Source organism: Oncorhynchus mykiss, chromosome 7 (genome assembly GCF_013265735.2).
Source record: "Oncorhynchus mykiss isolate Arlee chromosome 7, USDA_OmykA_1.1, whole genome shotgun sequence".
Lineage (NCBI taxonomy): Eukaryota > Metazoa > Chordata > Actinopteri > Salmoniformes > Salmonidae > Oncorhynchus > Oncorhynchus mykiss.
The window spans coordinates 89,924,129-89,945,116 of NC_048571.1; the positions used below are offsets into that span (position 1 = coordinate 89,924,129).

Here is a 20,988-nt window from a genome sequence, read left to right on the forward strand (position 1 = left end):
AGAGAGAGAGACACACTTTTGAGAACAACAATGGCAGCATATTTTCATAGCCCCCCACCCAAATGCAGAGGCCTTTGAAGCCCCAATGGCTTATCCCTGTCCAGGGGTCATTACAATACACCCCATGGATATAAAAAATAACACTGCAAGGAATAAGTACAACAACAACTAAGCTCCTCAAGGACAATCCAGAGACACTATTTGCTGACTGCCACAAAGAGGGGAACACAAGCAACTTAATTTTCCACACAGACCATCCCTGGCATGGCACAGTGTTATAAGAGTACACTACCCCTATGTCAAGAGAGAGGGTATTGGCCCAGGATGGAAACTCAGAATACTAGACATTGAGGAAATTGAAACAACCTCTGTCAACGTGTACAAGTCTGGGACAGTGATGGTGCAGGGCATCCTCATGCAGTTCCAGCAGGACTTTTATGGGATCAAAGAGAGAGCACAGTAGGAAAAGCTCTCTCTCTGCGATGACTCCCCCATCCTGAGTGAGTCTGATCAAATCAAGTCATTTCCGGTCACAACTTGTAGACTTGTTTAAGTGCTGCTGTGCATTTTGTTGCTAATCTTACTTTGCTACCTGACAACTTTACGGTTTCACTTTCTGGCCATGGTTCGTCAGGACCTCCAACAGCCGAAGCTAAGTAGTAACATTAACATGATGCCTTCTAATTGCAGTCGCTGTACTCATAATATAAAGGAGAACGATCGCCTTACGGCGAGGATAGCTGTGCTACAAGCCCAGCTTCAGACGCAATCGTTAGGCAAGGGTAATTTCAGTGTAGGAAAGGATGAAACAGCGTCTGTGCCACCAGTAAGTACAGATAGTAGTATAAATCCCCTGGCACAGTCCCCGCAGCCGGACAACTTTCTCACGGTTTCTGGAAGGAAATGCTGTAGGAACGCTCAACCGGTGTCGCTCATTCAGCCGACAGAAACTTTCAACCGGTTTTCCCCATTAAGCAGCGGGTCGGAGTCAGAGGCCGAGCCTTCTCTGGTCTCTACTCCTCCCGTTACGGGGTCTGAGAAGCTTCCCACCATTAGCTCTGACAAACTGAAAACTATGGTCATTGGCGACTACATTACCTGCAGTATTAGACATAAAACGAATCATCCAGCGATCATACACTGTTTACCAGGAAGCAGGGCTACCGACGTTAAGGCTAATCTGAAGATGGTGCTGGCTAAGGCTAAAACTGGCGAGTGTATAGAGAGTATAGGGATATTGTTATCCACGTCGGCACCAACAATGTTAGGATGAAACAGTCAGAGGTCACCAAGTGTAACATAGCTTCAGCGTGTAAATCAGCTAGAAAGATGTGTCGGCATCGAGTAATTGTCTCTGGCCCCCTCCCAGTTACGGGGAGTGATGAGCTCTACAGCAGAGTCTCACAACTCAATCGATAGTTGAAAACTGTTTTCTACCCCTCCCAAAATATATAATTTGTAGATAATTGGCCCTCTTTCTGGGACTCACCCACAAACAGGACCAAGCCTGACCTGCTGAGGAGTGACGGACTCCATCCTAGCTGGAGAATAACAACCTCCTCCATTCCTGTCATTATTGAAAGAGATTGTGATACCTCACACCTCACATTGTTTGTCAATTAGGGTGTGCAGGGTGTATACGTGTTCTGTCGTATGTTAATTTGGTAAAAAGCCTATTTGACATTTGCTCAGTACTTTGTTTCTACTGAGGAAAAGCACAAGTCTACTGTTAATGATAATGCAGAGGATTTTCCCAAGGTTACTGGTTGCTGTTGACGCATATCCCACGTTAGTTATTATGGTCAAGTTTGTCTCCACTTTTGTGGATTGGGGTGATCAGTCCTTGGTTTCAAATATTGGGGAAGATGCCAGAGCTAAGGATGATGTTAAAGAGTTTAAGTATAGCCAATTGGAATATATATATATTTACAGTGCCTTGCGAAAGTATTCGGCCCCCTTGAACTTTGCGACCTTTTGCCACAGTTCAGGCTTCAAACATAAAGATATAAAACTGTATTTTTTTGTGAAGAATCAACAACAAGTGGGACACAATCATGAAGTGGAACGACATTTATTGGATATTTCAAACTTTTTTAACAAATCAAAAACTGAAAAATTGGGCGTGCAAAATTATTCAGCCCCTTTACTTTCAGTGCAGCAAACTCTCCAGAAGTTCAGTGAGGATCTCTGAAATCCAATGTTGACCTAAATGACTAATGATGATAAATACAATCCACCTGTGTGTAATCAAGTCTCCGTATAAATGCACCTGCACTGTGATAGTCTCAGAGGTCCGTTAAAAGCGCAGAGAGCATCATGAAGAACAAGGAACACACCAGGCAGGTCCGAGATACTGTTGTGAAGAAGTTTAAAGCCGGATTTGGATACAAAAATATTTCCCAAGCTTTAAACATCCCAAGGAGCACTGTGCAAGCGATAATATTGAAATGGAAGGAGTATCAGACCACTGCAAATCTACCAAGACCTGGCCGTCCCTCTAAACTTTCAGCTCATACAAGGAGAAGACTGATCAGAGATGCAGCCAAGAGGCCCATGATCACTCTGGATGAACTGCAGAGATCTACAGCTGAGGTGGGAGACTCTGTCCATAGGACAACAATCAGTCGTATATTGCACAAATCTGGCCTTTATGGAAGAGTGGCAAGAAGAAAGCCATTTCTTAAAGATATCCATAAAAAGTGTCGTTTAAAGTTTGCCACAAGCCACCTGGGAGACACACCAAACATGTGGAAGAAGGTGCTCTGGTCAGATGAAACCAAAATGGAACTTTTTGGCAACAATGCAAAACGTTATGTTTGGCGTAAAAGCAACACAGCTCATCACCTTGAACACACCATCCCCACTGTCAAACATGGTGGTGGCAGCATCATGGTTTGGGCCTGCTTTTCTTCAGCAGAGACCGGGAAGATGGTTAAAATTGATGGGAAGATGGATGGAGCTAAATACAGGACCATTCTGGAAGAAAACCTGATGGAGTCTGCAAAAGACCTGAGACTGGGACGGAGATTTGTCTTCCAACAAGACAATGATCCAAAACATAAAGCAAAATCTACAATGGAATGGTTCAAAAATAAACATATCCAGGTGTTAGAATGGCCAAGTCAAAGTCCAGACCTGAATCCAATCGAGAATCTGTGGAAAGAACTGAAAACTGCTGTTCACAAATGCTCTCCATCCAACCTCACTGAGCTCGAGCTGTTTTGCAAGGAGGAATGGGAAAAAAATTCAGTCTCTCGATGTGCAAAACTGATAGAGACATACCCCAAGCGACTTACAGCTGTAATCGCAGCAAAAGGTGGCGCTACAAAGTATTAACTTAAGGGGGCTGAATAATTTTGCACGCCCAATTTTTCAGTTTTTGATTTGTTAAAAAAGTTTGAAATATCCAATAAATGTCGTTCCACTTCATGATTATGTCCCACTTGTTGTTGGTTCTTCACAAAAAAATACAGTTTTATATCAATATGTTTGAAGCCTGAAATGTGGCAAAAGGTCACAAAGTTCAAGGGGGCCGAATACTTTCGCAAGGCACTGTATATATTGTATATTTTATCATTTCATTTAGGATACCATCAACACCACAGGCCTCTGTGGGTTGGAGGGATTGAATTTTGTCCTGTAGTTCACTCAATGTAATTGGAGAATCCAGTGGGTTCTGGTAGTCTTTAATAGTTGATTCTACAACACACTCTCTCTCTCTGTCCAACCTCCAACTCACTGTCTGAGTCAATTCATAAGAGTTGAATTGGCAGTGAAACTGAGAAGTCATGAGAAAGAGGAGACAGAACTCACCTACATTGATGGCCCAGCCTCGGTCTACAGCCAGTTTCCCTGCCTACAGACAACACACGATACATTAGATTAAAAACAACACAATCATTTTTTAACTTTATTTAACCTTTATATAACTAGGCAAGTCAGTTAAGAACAAATTCTTACTTACAATGACGGACTACCCAGTCATTGTAAATAAAAGGATTAGATTAGAAATAACACGTGAGATTATAAACAACACAATAGACTAAAAACAACACAATTGTCACGCCCTGGCCTTAATATTTTGTGTTTTCTTTATTATTGTGGTTAGGCCAGGGTGTGACATGGGTGATTATGTGTTTGTCTTGTCTAGGGGTTTTGTAGATTGATGGGGTTGTGTTTAGTATAGTAGTCTAGGAAAGTCTATGGTTGCCTAGAGTGGTTCTCAGAGGCAGGTGTTTATCGTTGTCTCTGATTGGGAACCATATTTAGGCAGCCATATTTCTTGGGTATTTGGTGGGTGTTTGTTCCTGTCTCTGTGTTTGTTGTACCAGATAGGGCTGTTTCGGTTTTTCACGTTTCTTGTTTTTGTATATTGTTCGTATTTTCATCTTTCATTAAAGATGTTTATGAATAACCACGCTGCATTTTGGTCCTCCTCTCTTTCACCAGAAGAAAACCGTAACAACAATACATTAGATTAGAAACAACACATGAAAAACACATTAGATTAGAAACAACACATTAGATTAGAAACAACACACTAGATTAGAAACAACACACTAGATTAGAAACAACACAATAGATCAGATTAGAAACAACACACTAGACTAGAAACAACACACTAGACTAGAAACAACACACTAGACTAGAAACAACACAATAGATCAGATTAGAAACAACACACTAGACTAGAAACAACACACTAGACTAGAAACAACACACTAGACTAGAAACAACACACTAGACTAGAAACAACACAATAGATCAGATTAGAAACAACACACTAGACTAGAAACAACACACTAGACTAGAAACAACACAATAGATCAGATTAGAAACAACACACTAGACTAGAAACAACACACTAGACTAGAAACAACACAATAGATCAGATTAGAAACAACACACTAGACTAGAAACAACACACTAGACTAGAAACAACACAATAGATCAGATTAGAAACAACACAATACATTAGAAACAACACATGAAAAACACATTAGATTAGAAACCACACATTAGATTACAAACAACACAATCAGAAACAATACATTAGAATAGAAACAACACAACACATTAGATTAGAAACGAAACAATATATTAGAAAAACATATTAGATTAGAAACAACAGATTAGAAACAATACAATATATTAGAAAAACACATTAGATTAGAAACAACAGATTAGAAACATTAAATACATTAGATTAGAAACAACACAATACATTAGATTAGAAACAACACAATACATTAGAAACAACACAATACATTAGAAACAACACATTAGAAACAATACAATATATTAGAAAAACACATTAGATTAGAAACAACACAATACAATAGATTAGAAACAACACAATACACTAGATTAGAAACAACACAATATTTTAGATTAGAAACAACACAATATTTTAGATTAGAAACAACACAATATTTTAGATTAGAAACACAATATATTAGATTAGAAACAACACATTACATTAGATTAGAAACAACACATTAGAAACAACACATTACATTAGAAACAACACATTAGAAACAACACATTACATTAGATTAGAAACAACACATTAGAAACAACACATTACATTAGATTAGAAACAACACATTAGAAACAACACATTAGAAACAACACAATACATTAGAAACAACACATTAGAAACAACACATTACATTAGATTAGAAACAACACATTAGAAACAACACATTACATTAGATTAGAAACAACACATTAGAAACAACACATTAGAAACAACACATTACATTAGATTAGAAACAACACATTAGAAACAACACAACACATTAGAAACAACACATTAGAAGCAACACATTAGAAGCAACACATTACATTAGATTAGAAACAACACAATACGTTAGAAACAACACATTAGAAACAACACATTACATTAGATTAGAAACAACACATTAGAAACGCAATACATTAGATTAGAAACAACACATTAGAAACAACACATTACATTAGATTAGAAACAACACATTACATTAGATTAGAAACAACACATTAGAAACAACACATTACATTAGATTAGAAACAACACATTACATTAGATTAGAAACAACACAATACACTAGATTAGAAACAACACAATACACTAGATTAGAAACAACACAATACACTAGATTAGAAACAACACAATACACTAGATTAGAAACAACACAATACACTAGATTAGAAACAACACAATACACTAGATTAGAAACAACACACTAGATTAGAAACAACACACTAGATTAGAAACAACACAATAGATTAGAAACAACACACTAGAAACAAAAACAATACATTAGATTAGAAACAACACAATACATTAGATTAGAAACAACACAATAAATTAGATTAGAAACAACACAATACATTAGATTAAAAACACCACACTAGAATAGAAACACACCAGATTAGAAAAAATACAATAGATTAGACAAAACACATTATATTAGAAACAACACAATACATTAGATTAGAAACAACACAACACATTACAATATAACACTAATACAACACAACAGAGGCTGAGTCCTTGAGATGAATAAACATGAATCTATAAATGTATCCATAAAAATTATACAAATAATATCCCCCAGCCACCCAGCCACCCATTCAGCTAGACAGTCAGCCAGCCAGTCAACCAGACCAGTCAGCCAGCTCGCTAGCCAGCCATTCAGCCAGCCACTCAACAAGCTAGACAGCCTGTCAACCAGCCAGCCAGTCTTCTGGCCAGTCAGCCAGCCAGCCAGATGCCAGTCAGCCAGCCAGATGCTTCCCTCTCTCTCTACCTTTCTATCAGATTGGTATGGCTTCCCTCTCTCTCTACCTTTCAACCAGACTGGTATGGCTTCCCTCTCTCTCTACCTTTCTACCAGACTGGTATGGCTTCCCTCTCTCTCTACCCTTCCATCAGACTGGTATGGCTTCCCTCTCTCTCTACCCTTCCATCAGACTGGTATGGCTTCCCTCTCTCTCTACCCTTCCATCAGACTGGTATGGCTTCCCTCTCTCTCTACCCTTCCATCAGACTGGTATGGCTTCCCTCTCTCTCTACCCTTCCATCAGACTGGTATGGCTTCCCTCTCTCTCTATCTTTCCATCAGACTGGTATGGCTTCCTTCTGACTGGTATGGCTTTCCTCTCTCTCTACCTTTCTACCAGACTGGTATGACTTCCCTCTCTCTCTACCCTTCCATCAGACTGGTATGGCTTCCTTCTGACTGGTATGGCTTCCCTCTCTCTCTACCTTTCTAGCAGACTGGTATGGCTTCCCTCTCTCTCTACCTTTCTCTACCTTTCTTTCAAAGACCGTAATTAATTTGCCAGAATTTTACATAATTATAACATAACATTGAAGGTTGTGCAATGTAACAGCAATATTTAGACTTATGGATGCCACCCGTTAGATAAAATACGGAACGGTTCCGTATTTTGGAAAGAATAAACATTTTGTTTTTCGAAATGATCATTTCCGGATTTGACCATATTAATGTGTGTTTCTTATAATATAATGAAGTCTATGATTTGATATTTGATAAAGCAGTCTGACTGAGCGGTGGTAGGCAGCAGCAGGCTCGTAAGCATTCATTCAAACAGCATTTTCCTGCATTTGCCAGCAGTTCTTCGCAATGCTTGAAGCACAGCGCTGTTTATGACTTCAAGCCTATCAACTCCCGAGATTAGGCTGGCATTACTATAGTGCCTATAAGAACATCCAATAGTCATAGGTATATGAAATACAAAATCGTATAGAGAGAAATAGTCCTATAATTCCTATAATAACTACAACCTAAAACTTCGTAACTGGGAATATTGAAGACTCATGTTAAAAGGAACCACCAGCTTTCATATGTTCTCATGTTCTGAGCAAGGAACTGAAAAGTTAGCTTTCTTACATGGAACATATTGCACTTTTACTTTCTTCTCCAACACTTTGTTTTTGCATTATTTAAACCAAATTGAACATATTTCATTATTTATTTGAGGCTAAATTGATTTTATTGATGTATTATCTTAAATTAAAATAAGTGTTCATCAGTATTGTTGTAATTGTCATTATTACAAATATGTATAAAACATTTTATATATTAAAACAATTTAAAATAAAAATAATTGGTCCTCCAATAATCGGTATCGGCGTTGAAAAATCATAATCGGTCGACCTCTACTTCAGACCTAGTGAAGGAGCAAGGACTATACAGAGGAGCTAAGACTATACACTGTGTTGACAGTGTACATGGATCCAGTTGTGCAGCCCAGCGGGCCGGCCAGCAATGCTATGAAATCAACCAGCAATCTAGCCAGCCAGTCAGCCAAACAGCCAGCAAGCTAAAAAGCCAGCCACCCAGCCAACCATTCAGCTAGACAGTCAGCCAGCCAGTCAACCAGACCAGTCAGCCAGCTCGCTAGCCAGCCATTCAGCCAGCCACTCAACCAGCCAGCAAGCTAGACAGCCTGTCAACCAGCCAGCCAGTCTTCTGGCCAGTCAGCCAGCCAGCCAGATGCCAGTCAGCCAGCCAGATGCCAGTCAGCCAGCCAGATGCCAGTCAGCCAGCCAGATGCCAGTCAGCCAGCCAGTCAGCCAGCCAGTCAGCCAGTCAGCCAGCCAGTCAGCCAGTTAACCAGCTAGTCAGCCAGCCAGTCAGCCAGATGTCAGTCAGCCAGCCATATGCCAGTCAGCCAGCCAGATGCCAGCCAGTCAGCCAGCCAGCCAGTTAGTTAGTTAACCAGCCAGCAAGTTAACCAGCCAGCCAGTCAGCCAACCAGTCAGTTAACCAGCCAGTTAACCAGCCAGTCAGCCAGTTAACCAGCCAGTCAGCCAGCCAGCCAGACAACTGATGGTATAGTAATAACACGTATTAGCATTTACACACAGACACACAGCTGTGGAGTGAACCACTCAGTTCTCCCTTGGCGACACACAGCTGTGGAGTGAACCACTCAGTTCTCCCTTGGCGACACACAGCTGTGGAGTGAACCACTCAGTTCTCCCTTGGCGACACACAGCTGTGGAGTGAACCACTCAGTTCTCCCTTGGCGACACACAGACACACAGCTGTGGAGTGAACCACTCAGTTCTCCCTTGGCGACACACAGCTGTGGAGTGAACCACTCAGTTCTCCCTTGGCGACACACAGCTGTGGAGTGAACCACTCAGTTCTCCCTTGGCGACACACAGCTGTGGAGTGAACCACTTAGTTCTCCCTTGGCGACACACAGCTGTGGAGTGAACCACTCAGTTCTCCCTTGGCGACACACAGCTGTGGAGTGAACCACTCAGTTCTCCCTTGGCGACACACAGCTGTGGAGTGAACCACTCAGTTCTCCCTTGGCGACACACAGCTGTGGAGTGAACCACTCAGTTCTCCCTTGGTGACACACAGCTGTGGAGTGAACCACTCAGTTCTCCCTTGGCGACACACAGCTGTGGAGTGAACCACTCAGTTCTCACTTGGCGACACACAGCTGTGGAGTGAACCACTAAGTTCTCTCTTGGCGACACACAGACACACAGCTGTGGAGTGAACCACTCAGTTCTCCCTTGGTGACACACAGACACACAGCTGTGGAGTGAACCACTCAGTTCTCTCTTGGCGACACACAGACACACAGCTGTGGAGTGAACCACTCAGTTCTCCCTTGGCGACACACAGACACACAGCTGTGGAGTGAACCACTCAGTTCTCTCTTGGCGACACACAGACACACAGCTGTGGAGTGAACCACTCAGTTCTCCCTTGGCGACACACAGACACACAGCTGTGGAGTGAACCACTCAGTTCTCCCTTGGCGACACACAGCTGTGGAGTGAACCACTCAGTTCTCCCTTGGCGACACACAGACACACAGCTGTGGAGTGAACCACTCAGTTCTCCCTTGGCGACACACAGCTGTGGAGTGAACCACTCAGTTCTCCCTTGGCGACACACAGACACACAGCTGTGGAGTGAACCACTCAGTTCTCTCTTGGCGACACACAGACACACAGCTGTGGAGTGAACCACTCAGTTCTCTCTTGGCGACACACAGACACACAGCTGTGGAGTGAACCACTCAGTTCTCCCTTGGCGACACACAGCTGTGGAGTGAACCACTCAGTTCTCCCTTGGCGACACACAGCTGTGGAGTGAACCACTCAGTTCTCCCTTGGCGACACACAGCTGTGGAGTGAACCACTCAGTTCTCACTTGGCGACACACAGACGTTGAAGCTGCTGACTCAATATTTATATAAAAGGGTATTTTACATAATGTGCCACAGACAGAAACACAGAGAGACACAGAGAGAGCTCATGTTTTGCTGAATAGGCAGTATCCAACGCTAAGAGGGATGACCCCAACCAAGGGTTTGATACTGCAGCAAACGAACCCTGCCTCATGGCCTTGAACCAAATAAAACAAGCACATTAGTGAGACTGACTGGGTTTCAACAAAGGTCATCAGAACATAGTAAGGCTGCTCTCTGAGTTCATGGGTCTCAGGGAAGGTTAGTAGGACAGAAAAAGAAAAGCATTCTTCTCTATCCGTAAAGAAGAAAAAAAGAAATGAATTTATTCCAATACTAATTTGAGAAGAGTCTTTCCCCTCAGAGGCTCTGATACCTGTGAAGGCCCTAGGACAAGGATCTCCATCACAGCTGTTCGAACTCTAAGAAGCCTGTCTCTCCCAGGATACACCAAAAACAACCAAATAGAACTGGTTTTGAATAAAACATTCAATAGCACCCTGTGAATCTATTTCCTGAACACAAAACTCCAGACTGTACTATGACAACAGATTCCTCACGTTACAGTAGTTGCTAATACAGAGGCTGATGAGAACAAAGCTGACAAGCTTACACTATGGCAGACATCATCCAACCTACCATGATGGTGCCTCCGGTCTGCGTTCTGAGTGGTCTCAGGACCCGTCTCTGAACCAGGAAGTTAGGTAGGCATAGGAGGGGAGGGATCTCTGTGATGGTCGCTACAACCAGGGACCACTGGATTGGACGAAGAAAACAACACATCATCCTCACACACACGCAGAACACACACTATGGGAAATTCCGATGTACATCTAGGTTTAGGAAGGTGATTTCTGAATGGGATTGATTACTGCTGGCAAAATGGCATGGCGTTATTAACAACAGTCTCAACTAACTTACACTGGAATATAATACATATTATAATACATATACACAATAAATAATCATACACATACATATGTCATAAAATAAAGCATTAAGTGAATGCAACAGAATACTGAGGTAGGTACGGTACCTATCTACAGCCCTCCACCAAACAGCTCTGAGGGATATGTGGTTTCCAGTTTGCATAAAGTCTAGTGTAGTTCCTTGATGGCCGTCGTGGTATCGGCTTAAGGGGGAATATACACGGCTGTGACTATAACCGGAGAGAATTATCTTGGTAATACGCTCAGCATACGGTCAGGGGACAAAAGGACTTGAGTTTCTGTATGTTATCACAATCACACCATGAGTAGTTAATCATGAAACATACATCCCCGCCATTCTTCTTCCTGGATGGAGAGTTGTTTATTCCTGTCTACGAGATGTACTGAGAACCCAGCTGGCTGTATGAACGGGGACAGTATATCCAGAGAAAACCATGATTCCATGAAACAGAGTATGTTACAGTCCCTAATGTCTCTCTAGAAGAAGATCCTCGCCCTGAGCTCGTCTACTTCATTGTCCAGAGATTGAACATTAGCGAGTAATATACTCGGAAGCAGTGGATGGTGTCGGACTAGAAGTCCACTCTGAATACCTCTTGGAGCAGCTTCTGGGACAAGTGTAATTGCCCTGGGGGGTACAAACAAAGGATCCAATTCGGGAAAGTCATATTCCTGATCGTAATGCTGGTGAGTTACCGCCGCTCTGATATCCAAAAGTTTAAAAAAATGATTACTGCAAAGTTGCTGAGAAGCTAGAAGCACAGCTGCCATGTCTGTCGGAGCCATCTTGGTGTGGGGGGGGTGCTTTGGCAAAGTGGATGGGGTTATCTCCTGCATGGTTGGCTGCATGGTTGGCCCTATCTGGAGTTATTGTCTGATGGGGCTACAGTGTCCCCTTACCCCCACTGTCTCAGCCTCCAGTATCTATGCTGCAATATGTGCCGTAGGGTTGTCTGTCCTATCTGGTGTCCTGTGTGAACTTAAGTATGCTCCCTTTAATTCTCTCATCTCTCCCCTGCTGGAGGACCTGAGCCCTAGGACCATGCTTCAGGACTATCTGGCCTGATGACTCCTGGCTGTCCCCGGTCTACCTGGTATTGCTGCTGATCTAGTTTCTGCTGTTCTGCCTGTGCCTATGGACCCTGAAATGCTTGTCCCGACCAATGAATGCTTGGCTATGAAAAACCAATTGACATTTACTCCTGAGGAGCTGACCTGTTGCACTCTCTACAATCACTGGCAGAATCCTTTTTTTTCTTTAACGAGTCCGATGTGAAGGAAATACTGCTTTCCCGGGAACAGGCCCAGATCCCCGTCATTTGTGTGAAGAGAGGGCGAAGACAAAGCTGGACGGCGGGAATCCTTCTGAGAATTCGTAGGCGATCGAATAAACCCCCACTGCCTTCCATTCTGCTAGCAAACGTGCAATCTTTGGAAAAATAAAATAGATGACCTACGCGGAAGATTAAACTACCAACAGGACACTGAAGACTGTATTATCTTATGCTTCACCGAGTAGTGTCTGAACGACCACATTATCAACATACAGTTGGCTGGTTATACGCTGTATCAGCAGGATAGAACAGCAGCGTCTGGTAAGCGACGGTGGACTGTGTATTTTTGTAAATAACAGCTGGTACACGATATCTAAGGAAGTCTCAAGGATTTGCTCACCTGAGGAAGAGTATCTCATGATAAGCTGAAGACCACACTATCTACCTAGAGTTTTCATCTGTATTTTTCATAGCTGTCTACATACCACCACAGACTGATCCGGGATTCCTCCGATGGCATTGAGGAGTACACCACATCAGTCATTGGATTCATCAATAAGTGCATCGATGATGTCATCCCTACAGTGACCGTACGTACATACCCCAACCAGAAGCCATGGATTACAGGCAACATCCGCACTGAGCTAAAGGCTAGAGCTGCAGCTTTCAAGGACCGGGACTCTAACACGGAAGCTTATAAGAAATCCCGCTATGCCCTCCAACGAACCATCAAACAGGCAAAGCGTCAATACAGGACTAAGATCGAATTCTACTACAATGGTTCTGATGCTCATCGGAAGTGGCAGGGCTAGCAAACCATTACTGACTACAAAGGGAAGCACAGACGAGAGCTGCCCAGTGACACAAGCCTACCAGACGAGCTAAAGTAATTCTATGCTCGAAGCAAATAAGACCGAAACATGCATGAGAGCACCAGCTCTTCTGGAAGACTGTGTGATCATGCTCTCCAAACCTGATGTAAGTAAGACCTTTAAACAGGTAAACATTCACAAGGCCGCAGGGCAGATTACCAGTATGACAGATTACCAGTATGTGTACTGCGAGCATGCACTGACTAATTGGCATGTGTCTTCACTGACATTTTCAACCTTCCCTGTCTGAGTCTGTATCACCAACATGTTTCAAGCAGACCACCATAGTCCCTGTGCCCAACACATCCTCCACGCTGATCCTCAACACAGGGGCTCCTCAGGGGTGTGTGCTCAGTCCCCTCCTGTACTCCCTCTTCACTCATGATACTCTAACACCATCTGCTGTTTCCTGAAGTCCACAATCATCTCCTTTGTTTTTTTGGCATTGAGTGGGAGGTTATTTTCCTGACACCACACTCCGAGGGCCCTCACCTCCTCCCTGTAGGCCGTCTCATTGTTGTTGGTAATCAAGCCTACCACTGTAGTGTCATCCGCAAACTTGATGATTGAGATGGAGGCGTGCATGGCCACGCAGTTGTGGGTGAACAGGGAGTACAGGAGAGGGCTCAGAACACACCCTTGTGGGGCCCCAGTGTTGAGGATCAGCAGGGTGGAGATGTTGTTACCTACCCTCACCACTTGGGGGCGGCCCGTCAGGAAGTCCAGTACCCAGTTGCACAGGATGGGGTCGAGACCCAGGGTCTCGAGCTTGATGACGAGTTTGGAGGGTACTATGGTGTTAAATGCAGAGCTGTAGTCAATGAACAGCATTCTCACATAGGTATTCCTCTTGTCCAGATGGGTTAGGGCAGTGTGCAGTGTGGTTGCGATTGCGTTGTCTGTGGACCTATTTGGGCCGTAAGCAAATTGGAGTGGGTCTAGGGTGTCAGGTAGGGTGGAGGTGATATGGTCCTTGATTAGTCTCTCAAAGCACTTCACGATGACGGAAGTGAGTGCTACGTGGCGGTAGTCGTTTAGCTCAGTTACCTTAGCTTTCTTGGTAACAGGGACAATGGTGGCGCTCTTGAAGCATGTGGAAACAGCAGACTGTGATAAGGATTGATTGAATATGTCCGTAAACACACCAGCCAGCTGGTCTGCGCATGCTCTGAGGACGCGGCTGGGGATGCCGTCTGGGCCTGCCGTCGGGGCCTGCAGCCTTGCGAGGGTTAACACGTTTAAATGTTTTACTCACGTCGGCTGCAGTGAAGGAGAGTCCGCAGGTTTTGGTTGCGGGCCGTGTCAGTGGCACTGTATTGTCCTCAAAGCGGGCAAAAAAAGTCATTTTTGTACCTGTTTCCACCAGCATCTTCACAAGGTTCTTTGCTGTTGTTCTGGGATTGATTTACTTTTCACACCAAAGTAGGTTCATCTCTAGGAGACAAAATGCGTCTCCTTCCTGAGAGGTATGACGGCTGCGTGGTCCCAGGGTGTTTAGACTTGAGTACTATTGTTTGTACAGCTGAACGTGGTACCTTCAGGCGTTTGGAAATTGCTCCCAAGGATGAACCAGACTTGTGGAGGTCTACAATTTTTTTTCTGAGGTCTTGGCTGATTTCTTTTGATTTCCCCACCTCGAGTCATGAGGTAGCGTTTGGTGTCAACCCACCGAGTCATGAGGTAGCGTTTGGTGTCAACCACCTCGAGTCATGAGGTAGCGTTTGGTGTCAACCCACCGAGTCATGAGGTAGCATTTGGTGTCAACCCACCCGAGTCATGAGGTAGCGTTTGGTGTCAACCATCTCAAGTCATGAGGTAGCGTTTGGTGTCAACCATCTCGAGTCATGAGGTAGCGTTTGGTGTCAACCATCTCGAGTCATGAGGTAGCGTTTGGTGTCTACCCACCCGAGTCATGAGGTAGCGTTTGGTGTCAACCCACCTCGAGTCATGAGGTAGCGTTTGGTGTCAACCACCTCGAGTCATGAGGTAGCGTGTGGTGTCAACCATCTCGAGTCATGAGGTAGCGTTTGGTGTCAACCATCTCGAGTCATGAGGTAGCATTTGGTGTCAACCCACCTCGAGTCATGAGGTAGCGTTTGGTGTCAATTCACCTTGAGTCTGTTGAGGTAAGGTTTAATGTCAACCCACCTTGAGTCTGTTGAGGTAGCGTTTTGTGTGAACCACCAGCAGGTCTTCCTCTGTAGCCTCCCGTGCCTCAACGATGCTCCCATCACTGATCAACTTCTCCTCTGAGAAAGACAGAGGTAAGACAGAGGAGCAAGAGAGATCGATAGAGAGATCGAGAGATAGAGACGAGAGAGAGAGAGAGAGAGCGAGAGAGATAGAGGGAAATAGTGAGAGCGTGAGAGAGAAACAACAGGTTAGACCTGCTAGGTTAGTAAGGAGGAGGACTCAGTGTACACCCTACAAACCATACAAGTGGTGAATAAAACCTTTTCCTCCTTCCTGTTCAGCATACAACCAGGCTACACTACCTTTTCCTCCTTCCTGTTCAGTATACTACCAGGCTACACTACCGTTTCCTCCTTCCTGTTCAGTATACCACCAGGCTACACTCCCTTTGCCTCCTTCCTGTTCAGCATACAACCAGGCTACACTCCCTGACCCTAAGTGCTCATGTAAAACATTCTAAATGTGATTGATTGATTACCCATGTACCTTTTAGGAAGTGGATGACTTTCCCCCACTTCCCACTGTCGAAGGGGTGTAGTTTCTCAAGGCCCATGAAGGTGATGTTGTATACTGGAGAGTAGACGATAGGCAGACATGACGACGGCACCTCCAGGTATAGCTGGGTGCCGTGACTACTGGGAATAACAAACAACAGATATAATACAAACTTTATGGTCACCTGTAAACTTTCTTAATAAAATGTGCACTGTCATTACACTGTAACTAAGGTGGAATAGATGCATCCAACTCTAAACTCTCCTATTTATTAATAACTTATCCGTTGTTTCATTTGGCACGGTCATTACACTGTAAACGTATGATGCAACTACCATGTGGAGGCAGCGTAGCCTAGTGGTTAGAGGCAGCGTAGCCTAGTGGTTAGAGGCAGCGTAGCCTAGTGGTTAGAGGCAGCGTAGCCTAGTGGTTAGAGGCAGCATAGCCTAGTGGTTAGAGGCAGCGTAGCCTAGTGGTTAGAGGCAGCGTAGCCTAGTGGTTAGAGCGTTGGACTAGTAACCGAAAGGTTGCAAGATAGAATCCCCGAGCTGACAAGGTAAAAATCTGTCGTTCTGCCCCTGAACAAGGCAGTTAACCCACTGTTCCTAGGCCGTCATTGAAAATAAGAATGTGTTCTTAAAACTGACTTGTTAAATAAAGGTAAACAAAAAAATATTCAATACTAAACCACCTCTTATGACATGGGGAAGATGCAGCCAACCCCCAACTTTGGTGCAGTTTATCAGCCTCAATATCAGTTATTTGGCAACTACCTACTTTCCCCTTATCTTCTGTGTGAGACATGTTGTTCAGGGGAGTCAACATTATTACAATTCTGTAGCAAACTGTGTCACCATTTGCAAAACTGTTCAACAGAAACTGTTTACTCCAAATGGAAAACACAAACGAGAGTTTTTTATTGGACAAATTCAGGTAGATCTCTCCCCGTTTAGTTCAATTTGCGCTGATTGCTTCCATTTGGATCTTAAACGATGGTTTCCGTAATGAATAGACCCCTGGCATCACTGTTTTCATCTGGAATTCAACACAAACAGTGGACACACCACTGCAATGTGGACATTTAGGTCATATTTGGTTGAGACGTTGATGAAAAAGATTTCAACCTTTATTCACCCACTCAGACAGCCAGAAGTTTGTTGAATTATCACTACACTTTCAACCATTTAAAATCATGACAAAGTTCAAATGGAAATACAGATATTCTGCATTTATACAACTACTAAATGTGTGACCACTGTACTTCATCTAATAGCAGAACCACTACAGTTGAGATTACATTAAACGTTTTTTATTCTTTATTTTTTTATTTCACCAGGTAGACCAGATCACCTTTATTTCACCAGGTAGGCCAGTTGAGAACAAGTTCTCATTTACAACTGTGACCTGGCCAAGATAAAGCAAAGCAGTGTGACACAAACAACACAGAGTTACACATGGAATAAACAAACACACAGTCAATAATACAGAAGAAAAGTATATAAACAGTGTGTGCAAATGAGGAAAGTTAAGGGAGGTAAGGAGGTAAATAGGCCATGGTGGCAAAATTAGCAATCAAACACTGGAGTGATAGATGTGCAGAAAATGAATGTGCAAGTAGAGATACTGGGGTGCAAAGGAGCAAAAATATAAAATATAAAATAAATACAGTATGGGGATGAGGTAGTTGGATGGGCTATTTACAGATGGGCTATGTACGGGTGCAGTGATCTGTGAGCTGCTCTGACAGCTGGTGCTTAAAGCTAGTGAGGGAGATATGAGCCTCCAGCTTCAATGATTTTTGCAGTTCGTTCCAGTCATTGGCAGCAGAGAACTGGAAGGAAAGTCGAGCAAAGGAGGAATTGGCTTTGGAGATGACCGTTGAAATATACCTGCTGGAGCACGTGCTATGGGTGGGTGCTGCTTTGGTGACCAGTGAGCTGAGATAAGGTGGTGCTTTACCTAGCAAAGACTTGTAGATAACCTGTAGCCAGTGGATTTGGCGACGAGTATGAAGCGAGGGCCAACCAACAAGAGCATACAGGTCGCAGTAGTGGGTAGTATATGGGGCTTTGGTGACAAAACGGATGGCACTGTGATAGACTACATCCAGTTTGCTGAGTAGAGTGTTTGAGGCTATTTTGTAAATGACATCGCCGAAGTCAAGGATCAGTAGGATGGTCAGTTTTACGAGGATATGTTTAGGAGCATGAGTGAAGGATGCTTTGCTGTGAAATAGGAAGCCTATTCTATATTTAATTTTGGATTGGAGATGCTTGATGTGAGTTTGTAAGGAGAGTTTACAGTCTAGCCAGACACCTAGGTATTTATAGTTGTCCACATATTCTAAGTCAGAACCGTCCAGAGTAGTGATGCTGAACGGGCGGGCAGGTGCGGGCAGCGATCGGTTGAAGAGCATGCATTTAGTTTTACTTGCATTTAAGAGCAGTTGGAGGCCACGGAAGGAGAGTTGTATGGCATTGAAGCGCGTCTGGAGGTTAGTTAACAAATCAAATCAAATGTATTTGTGACATACACATGGTTAGCAGATGTTAATGCGAGTGTAGCGAAATGCTTGTGCTTCTAGTTCCGACAATGCAGTAATAACCAACGAGTAATCTAACATAACAATTCCAAAACTACTACCTTATACACACACGTGTAAAGGGATAAAGAATATGTACATAAAGATATATGAATGAATGATGGTACAGAGCGGCATAGGCAAGATGCAGTAGATGGTATCGAGTACAGTATATACATATGAGATGAGTAATGTAGGGTATGTAAACATTATATTAAGTAGCATTGTTTAAAGTGGCTAGTGATATATTTTACATACATTTCCATCAATTCCCATTATTAAAGTGGCTGGAGTTGAGTCAGTGTGTTGGCAGCAGCCACTCAATGTTAGTGGTGGCTGTTTAACAGTCTGATGGCCTTGAGATAGAAGCTGTTTTTCAGTCTCTCGGTCCCTGCTTTGATGCACCTGTACTGACCTTGCCTTCTGGATGATAGCGGGGTGAACAGGCAGTGGCTCAGGTGGTTGTTGTCCTTGATGATCTTTATGGCCTTCCTGTGACATCGGGTGGTGTAGGTGTCCTGGAGGCCAGGTAGTTTTCCCCCGGTGATGCGTTGTGCAGACCTCACTACCCTCTGGAGAGCCTTACGGTTGTGGGTGGAGCAGTTGCCGTACCAGGCGGTGATACAGCCCGACAGGATGCTCTCGATTGTGCATCTGTAGAAGTTTGTGAGTGCTTTGGGTGACAAGCCAAATTTCTTCATTCTCCTGAGGTTGAAGAGGCGCTGCTGTGCCTTCTTCACGATGCTGTCTGTGTGGGTGGACCAATTCAGATTGTCTGTGATGTGTACGCCGAGGAACTTAAAACGTACTACCCTCTCCACTACTGTCCCATCGATGTGGATAGGGGGGTGCTCCCTCTGCTGTTTCCTGAAGTCCACAATCATCTCCTTAGTTTTGTTGACGTTGAGTGTGAGGTTATTTTCCTGACCCCACACTCCGAGGGCCCTCACCTCCTCCCAGTGTCCAAAGAAGGGCCAGAAGTATACAGAATGGTTTCGTCAGCGTAGAGGTGGATCAGAGAATCACCAGCAGCAAGAGCGACATCATTGATGTACACAGAGAAAAGAGTCGACCCGAGAATTGAACCCCGTGGCACCCCCATAGAGACTGCCAGAGGTCCGGACAACATGCCCTCCGATTTGACACACTGAACTCTGTCTGAGAAGTAGTTGGTGAAGCAGGCGAGGCAGTCATTAGAGAAACCAAGGCTGTTGATAGGATATCAACGCTGTTGAAGATTCTGCACAGATTATTATAGAAATAATGATCTCACAGACCTGAGACATTTGCAAGCTACCTTGATCATGCTTTTTATGATTACATAAGAAGACATGTATAGTTCCAGTAGGCTAATCTCAAAATGAGGCCATGGATGTGTTACTCATTGTAAGGTTGAATAAATACTGTTACATTAGTTTGTGAGATAGCCTAAACGTTATCTACTGTATTACAAAAGTATTGTTGAATTGTTTGGTTGACAAAGCAACCAAATATCAACATTTAGAGGATATCTAATGCTTGGATAGTTTCATATGAGCCACTGGTTTAATCCAGTTCTTTAACTTTTAGTTTAGTTGGAAACTTTGATCGAAAATATCATTTGTTAAGTTGTCGACAAGTTACTAGGCTCTTTACGGTGTTGAAAAAGTATTTTTGAATTGTGTTTGGTTGTCAACGCAACCAAATATCAACATTTAAAGGAGTTTAATTCCAGTTTGTCTACAAATTAAACATTTATATGTTGGATTCACATCTCCATCTCAACCAAAATTGGATGTAAAAGAATATGACTAAATAAAATAAAAATCTATTTCAAGTACATTTAAAGTTTGATTCGATTACATTCTTTAACTTTGAATGTATGTTGAGATGGAGACATGAATCCAACATATCACTTATTAATTGGAATTAAAACCAGACTACGTCAGTGGCACAGATGGTACGTGGCCTACATGTTTAAGCTTGAAACTCCCTGGGCCTATATATATATATTATGTATGTTCAGTTGAACCCTGGGTTAAATTGAAACAATACTTGTTGATGACTTCCCTAATGATATATAGGCCTAAATAGCATCATAGAGGATATATGACTTATAAAGTATGGTCACATTTCATTTACTCTGTTAAACCTATCCTTTGGAATGACTGATAGCAATAGTAAATATATGTAGCTATCATTCTCACCAGAGCACATTGGTGGCAGTCAGTGATAAATACAGTATCAAGGCTAAACTGGGATTGGTTAAAACCCTGGATAGGAGACCACATGAACAGCTGTAGACAGGAAGTGGTTAAAACCCTGGATGGGAGACCACATGAACAGCTGTAGACAGGAAGTGGTTAAAACCCTGGATGGAAGACCACATGAACAGCTGTAGACAGGAAGTGGTT

At 43.3% G+C, this 20,988-nt stretch overlaps 1 protein-coding gene across 2 annotated transcripts in view; it reads right to left on the reverse strand.

Annotated features, from left to right (window-relative positions):
• Window positions 1–20,988, reverse strand: part of hdac11 (histone deacetylase 11) — a 59,617-nt gene that overhangs the window by 37,557 nt on the left and 1,072 nt on the right. The window contains exons 2-5 of one of the 2 annotated variants that reach the window (XM_036984363.1): window positions 16,006–16,151; window positions 15,475–15,575; window positions 10,870–10,986; window positions 3,814–3,856 (exon numbers count right to left, since the gene is read on the reverse strand). In XM_036984363.1, the coding sequence (XP_036840258.1) occupies window positions 3,814–3,856; window positions 10,870–10,986; window positions 15,475–15,575; window positions 16,006–16,151 (407 nt within the window). Of the gene's footprint in view, window positions 1–3,813; window positions 3,857–10,869; window positions 10,987–15,474; window positions 15,576–16,005; window positions 16,155–20,988 lie in introns of both variants that reach the window. The other variant, XM_036984361.1, reaches the window with a different exon arrangement.